Below are 7860 nucleotides of genomic sequence, written 5' to 3'. Positions count from 1 at the left end.
ATGAGTATAAAGAAATAAACTAAATATTGTTGTGGAAATACAACTCCTTGTGTATGGCGATGAGCCAGTTAGAAAATAAAATTGGGCTTTCTGTACCAGTTTTTTAAATACATAATCAGTCAACACATTTTAATTCACAATTTTACAAGATGCAGTTGACTCCTGCATTTTCATTTGAATAAAAATTAAATATGAACCAGTATAGGAGGAAACAGAAAAAAAAGATAACACTCCATAGACAATAATGTTTTTCTTTACGATTTTCTTATTGCGTCCATTATTTCCGAATCTGCGGTAGAAAGTTGGTTAAAAAAAAAAACTTTATTTCAAGATTGTAAGTGAATTATCCTATACATAATTTAAAACTTGTATCAAAAACGACAACAGCATATTGTATTAGTGTAAATTTTGAAAAACTGTCACAATATCACTAATAAGACATATTGTACATCAGTTCCTCCATGATGTGATGTAAATATAAATTAATTTAGAATGATCGAGGTGTTTTCTTTAACATTTACCCAGAAATTATGTGAAGCAGACAAACAACAGGAATACAGAACAGAAGGGTGAACTCGTCTATTACAAAATATGTTCAGAGTGCAGAATTCATGTATTGTAGAGCAACAATTGCAATTGTGAAAAACCTGAGCCGGTGTAGTATAAGTAAAAAATGCAAGGAAATATGGAAAAAGATTTATTTTTTTTGAGAACTTATCATTGCAATAGGTAATTGGTTCAAATTTATGCACAGAAAAATTATTGAAGATTTATTTTACGTTAAGACAAACACGGTATATCATTCAACCGATGAAGTTCATGACTACAATGTGAAGTATAATGTGGGCGAATATGAAGTCTGCGAATCCTCTCTCTGGACTAATGCCGTGAAATTGGCTTTTGTTCTGTGGATTGACCTGTAGCCGCAGGCAAACTGTAATAGAAAAATGAAAATATATTGAGACAGGGTGCATGCCGACTCAAGTTCAGATTGATGGACAGGGCAGCGCATTGATTAACCTAAAAACTTTCATGTATGTACGTACAACGTTGATGAATATCGCGTTACTATTCAATATCGAAGAGAACCACTTACCGCCAAGAACGAAGCACGAAACGCAGGAGATAAAACCGCTGAGGAAACTATTGAACGGGAATGTACCGACCAAACAGCAGTAGACGAATTGTGTGACTCCTGTCAGAAATATGTAGAACAGATACGCGTCGATGATCTTCAACTTTTTCGGAGTATTCTTCGTGTACTCTTGCCAGAATTTTCCCAGTACTGCAACCACCGACATTTTGGAGTGTTTTACGATATTTTTTTCGTTCGCAATTGATATTCTGACGCGTGGCACCAGCAGCCGGCACGACACACGATTACAGACCTTGGATACGGATGTTTAAGCTGGGAAGAACACGAACTACGAGTAGGCTGTCGCTCTAGCCACCTTCGGCCCTCTGGGTGAAGTCTGGCTAACCAGGCGTCATCATGCGGCAAATCTACGTAAGCGCACGCATACGTAGTCCTAAGTCTTACATACATAGTCGTTGCTGCTGCTTGACTAACTTCTAAGAACTAACAGAATTCTCGGACGTTGACGAGTTCGAACGTGCTAAAATCGCGTCACGCGTCTCGAATTTGCACGAAAGTGCGCATAATTTTTTTTTTTTTTTTTGAGAATACCCCACTCTATAAAAAAATAGTGGCTGTCAAATAATCGGCACAGAAGCAATGAGAGGTTTCAGGTTTGTTTTCACGCGGTATATCTGTGGGGCTGAATTGTTACGGGCGTCAAAATGACTTGACGCAACAAATACGAGCACTAAGAAAAACGGCGAGAAAAGTAGAAAACGGAAATATTAAGGGAGCGAAATGGAGAAAATGATAGCGTATACGGAATGCCCGCAACCAATTCCTCTCAAAAAATTACGTCGATATCGTGCGACAAAAAATTATTTTGTATATATTAGTTCAGTATATTCCAAATCGTTGGAATTTTCGTCAAGGATCGGATGCAGTTAGGCTGCCGTCCCATGGTCCGGAATTTGTTCCGTCTCCACGAACCCGGAATCCAGTGACTTTTCAAACCCCAATCAGAGGCGTTCCGGACATTCCGTTCCGTGTGCACTACCAGTATTTGCGAACTGTCAAACAAATCTCTGTATCTGTGTGTGTGTGGGTGCGAAGACAAAAATGAATTCGTCAGGCCAGGTTCCATCGAAGCGAGTAATTGATTGAAAAGTCTGGGTGTCATCCGAAAATAATTCACGTATTTGTCGTTGTCAACGAACTCCATTTTGTTTATCAAGTTGTTACTTGCACCCTGTTGAAATCGCAGCTCTGTAGTAAATATCGGGCGAACCGAAAATTTACGTTTTATCACACGATCGTTTTCTGACTCCAAAACATCGTAAATGCACATAAATCGTAACAACTTGCGGCGCAGCACTTCTCTCTGTCTCGGCGGTGCTGCCTTCCATTTCATCCACACAGCCGCGATGGACAACAAAACGGTTTCGGCATCCATTTATTCTTACCAATATTACAATTCATTAACCAAAAAGAAGTTAAGCGCGTAACGTAAGCATGTAAACAATACATATGCTTGTGTGAGTTAATACGATTCCGTCTCTGTCAGCATCGAGTGTCCCATGACACGGAATGCACAGGCCCGGTAGTGCTGACATCCAATCACAGTAGCGCATTTCAACTTCAGCGCTAAAAGGAACGATCGCAATTCGCCAGCGATAGTTCCGTGCGTGTCATTTCCGTATCATGGGACAGTCGAAAAAATGCATCCCGTAAATCAGTCGAGCCGGAACGCCTCTGATTGAGGCTTGAAAAGTCACTGGATTCCGGATTCGTGGAGACGAAACAAATTCCGGACCATGGGACGGCAGCCTTAGCCTTACTTATTTTTTGGGTTACATATCTTTTGTCTCCGAATCGATTCATATGTCCCTTTCTGGATGAAAAATAATGTGGAACGAGCAGCAGAAAAATGACGACGGAAATCTGCAGTTTTTTGGCTGTAACTTTTCAGGCGTTGCTCGCAGCGTATTGGGACTGCGCTTAATCGATTTTTCTCGCAAAAATACGTCGGAATAGTGCCTGACAGAATTAATTGCAGCACTTTTCGATGACGTCGAAATTTCCGCCAAAAATCCAAAGGGGTTAGCCTTACTTTTTGGTGAATTTTTGAGCTGAAAATTTCTCGACTTGAAATCGATTCGTATGACCCTTTCTAGACTAATTCGACCCCCAGGAACTCAGAACAGAGGTGAAAAATAACGTGGGACCAACAGCAGAGAAATGACGACGAAAATCTGCAGTTTTTTGGCTGTAACTTTTCAGGCGTTGCTCGCAGCGTATTGGGACTGCGCTTAATCGATTTCTCTCGCAAAAATACGTCGGAATAGTGCCTTACAGAATTAATTGCAGCACTTTTCGATGACGTCGAAATTTCCGCCAAAAATCCAAAGGGGTTAGCCTTACTTTTTGGTGAATTTTTGAGCTGAAAATTTCTCGGCTTGGAATCGAATCGTATGACCCTTTCTAGACTAATTCGACCCCCAGGAACTCAGAAAAGAGGTAGAAAATAACGTGGGACCAACAGCAGAGAAATGACGACGAAAATCTGCAGTTTTTTGGCTGTAACTTTTCAGGCGTTGCTCGCAGCGTATTGGGACTGCGCTCAATCGATTTCTCTCGCAAAAATACGTCGGAATAGTGCCTTATAGAATCAATTGCAGCATTTTTCGATGACGTCGAAATTTCCGCCAAAAATCCAAAGGGGTTAGCCTTACTTTTTGGTGAATTTTTGAGCTGAAAATTTCTCGGCTTGAAATCGAATCGTATGACCCTTTCTAGACTAATTCGACCCCCAGGAACTCAGAAAAGAGGTGAAAAATAACGTGGGACCAACAGCAGAGAAATGACGACGAAAATCTGCAGTTTTTTGGCTGTAACTTTTCAGGCGTTGCTCGCAGCGTATTGGGACTGCGCTTAATCGATTTCTCTCGCAAAAATACGTCAGAATAGTGCCTTATAGAATTGATTGCAGCACTTTTCGATGACGTCGAAATTTCCGCCAAAAATCCAAAGGGGTTAGCCTTACTTTTTGGTGAATTTTTGAGCTGAAAATTTCTCGGCTTGGAATCAAATCGTATGACCGTCACTAGACTAATTCGACCCCCAGGAACTCAGAAAAAAGGTGAAAAATAACGTGGGACCAACAGCAGAGAAATGACGACGAAAATCTGCAGTTTTTTGGCTGTAACTTTTCAGGCGTCGCTCGCAGCGTATTGGAACTGCGCTCAATCGATTTCTCTCGCAAAAATACGTCGGAATAGTGCCTTACAGAATTAATTGCAGCACTTTACGATAACGTCGAAATTTCCGCCAAAAATCCAAAGGGGTTAGCCTTACTTTTTGGTGAAATTTTGAGCTGAAAATTTCTCGGCCTGGAATCGAATCGTATGACTCTTTCTAGACTAATTCGACCCCCAGGAACTCAGAAAAGAGGTGAAAAATAACGTGGGACCAACAGCAGAGAAATGACGACGCAAATCTGCAGTTTTTTGGCTGTAAGTTTTCAGGCGTTGCTCGCAGCGTATTGGGACTGCGCTTAATCGATTTCTCTCGCAAAAATACGTCGGAATAGTGCCTGACAGAATTAATTTCAGCACTTTTCGATGACGTCGAAATTTCCGCCAAAAATCCAAAGGGGTTAGCCTTACTTTTTGGTGAATTTTTGAGCTGAAAATTTCTCGGCTTGGAATCGAATCGTATGACCCTTTCTAGACTAATTCGACCCCCAGGAACTCAGAAAAGAGGTGAAAAATAACGTGGGACCAACAGCAGAGAAATGACGACGGAAATCTGCAGTTTTTTGGCTGTAACTTTTCAGGCGTTGCTCGCAGCGTATTGGGACTGCGCTTAATCGATTTCTCTCTCAAAAATACGTCGGAATGGTGCCTTATAGAATTGATTGCAGCACTTTTCGATGACGTCGAAATTTCCGCCAAAAATCCAAAGGGGTTAGCCTTACTTTTTGGTGAAATTTTGAGCTGAAAATTTCTCGGCCTGGAATCGAATCGTATGACTCTTTCTAGACTAATTCGACCCCCAGGAACTCAGAAAAGAGGTGAAGAATAACGTGGGACCAACAGCAGAGAAATGACGACGCAAATCTGCAGTTTTTTGGCTGTAACTTTTCAGGCGTTGCTCGCAGCGTATTGGGACGGCGCTTAATCGATTTCTCTCGCAAAAATACGTCGGAATAGTGCCTGACAGATTAAATTGCAGCACTTTTCGATGACGTCGAAATTTCCGCCAAAAATCCAAAGGGGTTAGCCTTACTTTTTGGTGAATTTTTGAGCTGAAAATTTCTCGGCTTGGAATCGAATCGTATGACCCTTTCTAGACTAATTCGACCCCCAGGAACTCAGAAAAGAGGTGAAAAATAACGTGGGACCAACAGCAGAGAAATGACGACGGAAATCTGCAGTTTTTTGGCTGTAACTTTTCAGGCGTTGCTCGCAGCGTATTGGGACTGCGCTTAATCGATTTCTCTCTCAAAAATACGTCGGAATAGTGCCTTATAGAATTGATTGCAGCACTTTTCGATGACGTCGAAATTTCCGCCAAAAATCCAAAGGGGTTAGCCTTACTTTTTGGTGAATTTTTGAGCTGAAAATTTCTCGGCTTGGAATCAAATCGTATGACCGTCACTAGACTAATTCGACCCCCAGGAACTCAGAAAAGAGGTGAAAAATAACGTGGGACCAACAGCAGAGAAATGACGACGGAAATCTGCAGTTTTTTGGCTGTAACTTTTCAGGCGTTGCTCGCAGCGTATTGGGACTGCGCTTAATCGATTTCTCTCTCAAAAATACGTCGGAATAGTGCCTTATAGAATTGATTGCAGCACTTTTCGATGACGTCGAAATTTCCGCCAAAAATCCAAAGGGGTTAGCCTTACTTTTTGGTGAATTTTTGAGCTGAAAATTTCTCGGCTTGGAATCAAATCGTATGACCGTCACTAGACTAATTCGACCCCCAGGAACTCAGAAAAAAAGTGAAAAATAACGTGGGACCAACAGCAGAGAAATGACGACGAAAATCTGCAGTTTTTTGGCTGTAACTTTTCAGGCGTCGCTCGCAGCGTATTGGGACTGCGCTCAATCGATTTCTCTCGCAAAAATACGTCGGAATAGTGCCTTACAGAATTAATTGCAGCACTTTACGATAACGTCGAAATTTCCGCCAAAAATCCAAAGGGGTTAGCCTTACTTTTTGGTGAATTTTTGAGCTGAAAATTTCTCGGCTTGGAATCGAATCGTATGACCCTTTCTAGACTAATTCGACCCCCAGGAACTCAGAAAAGAGGTGAAAAATAACGTGGGACCAACAGCAGAGAAATGACGACGGAAATCTGCAGTTTTTTGGCTGTAACTTTTCAGGCGTTGCTCGCAGCGTATTGGGACTGCGCTTAATCGATTTCTCTCTCAAAAATACGTCGGAATAGTGCCTTATAGAATTGATTGCAGCACTTTTCGATGACGTCGAAATTTCCGCCAAAAATCCAAAGGGGTTAGCCTTACTTTTTGGTGAATTTTTGAGCTGAAAATTTCTCGGCTTGGAATCAAATCGTATGACCGTCACTAGACTAATTCGACCCCCAGGAACTCAGAAAAGAGGTGAAAAATAACGTGGGACCAACAGCAGAGAAATGACGACGGAAATCTGCAGTTTTTTGGCTGTAACTTTTCAGGCGTTGCTCGCAGCGTATTGGGACTGCGCTTAATCGATTTCTCTCTCAAAAATACGTCGGAATAGTGCCTTATAGAATTGATTGCAGCACTTTTCGATGACGTCGAAATTTCCGCCAAAAATCCAAAGGGGTTAGCCTTACTTTTTGGTGAATTTTTGAGCTGAAAATTTCTCGGCTTGGAATCAAATCGTATGACCGTCACTAGACTAATTCGACCCCCAGGAACTCAGAAAAAAAGTGAAAAATAACGTGGGACCAACAGCAGAGAAATGACGACGAAAATCTGCAGTTTTTTGGCTGTAACTTTTCAGGCGTCGCTCGCAGCGTATTGGGACTGCGCTCAATCGATTTCTCTCGCAAAAATACGTCGGAATAGTGCCTTACAGAATTAATTGCAGCACTTTACGATAACGTCGAAATTTCCGCCAAAAATCCAAAGGGGTTAGCCTTACTTTTTGGTGAAATTTTGAGCTGAAAATTTCTCGGCCTGGAATCGAATCGTATGACTCTTTCTAGACTAATTCGACCCCCAGGAACTCAGAAAAGAGGTGAAAAATAACGTGGGACCAACAGCAGAGAAATGACGACGCAAATCTGCAGTTTTTTGGCTGTAACTTTTCAGGCGTTGCTCGCAGCGTATTGGGACTGCGCTTAATCGATTTCTCTCGCAAAAATACGTCGGAATAGTGCCCTACAGAATTAATTGTAGCAATTTTCGATAACGTCGAAATTTCCGCCAAAAATCCAAAGGGGTTAGCCTTACTTTTTGGTGAAATTTAGAGCTGAAAATTTCTCGGCCTGGAATCGAATCGTATGACTCTTTCTAGACTAATTCGACCCCCAGGAACTCAGAAAAGAGGTGAAAAATAACGTGGGACCAACAGCAGAGAAATGACGACGCAAATCTGCAGTTTTTTGGCTGTAACTTTTCAGGCGTTGCTCGCAGCGTATTGGGACTGCGCTTAATCGATTTCTCTCGCAAAAATACGTCGGAATAGTGCCCTACAGAATCAATTGTAGCAATTTTCGATAACGTCGAAATTTCCGCCAAAAATCCAAAGGGGTTAGCCTTACTTTTTGG

General features: G+C 41.7%; 1 protein-coding gene across 1 annotated transcript; it reads right to left on the bottom strand.

Moving 5' to 3' along the window:
* Nucleotides 1-510: 510 nt before the first annotated feature.
* LOC124412262 (dolichyl-diphosphooligosaccharide--protein glycosyltransferase subunit DAD1) lies at nucleotides 511-1414 on the bottom strand. Its single transcript, XM_046892000.1, has 2 exons — nucleotides 1097-1414; nucleotides 511-934 (listed from the first exon to the last, which is right to left on the bottom strand). The coding sequence occupies exons 1-2, from the start codon at nucleotides 1299-1301 to the stop codon at nucleotides 804-806; spliced, it is 336 nt and encodes a 111-aa protein (XP_046747956.1). The 5' UTR covers nucleotides 1302-1414; the 3' UTR covers nucleotides 511-803.
* Nucleotides 1415-7860: the final 6446 nt, after the last annotated feature.

This window comes from Diprion similis, chromosome 2 (assembly GCF_021155765.1).
Source record: "Diprion similis isolate iyDipSimi1 chromosome 2, iyDipSimi1.1, whole genome shotgun sequence".
Lineage (NCBI taxonomy): Eukaryota > Metazoa > Arthropoda > Insecta > Hymenoptera > Diprionidae > Diprion > Diprion similis.
This window is presented reverse-complemented; position numbering and strand designations above follow the sequence as displayed.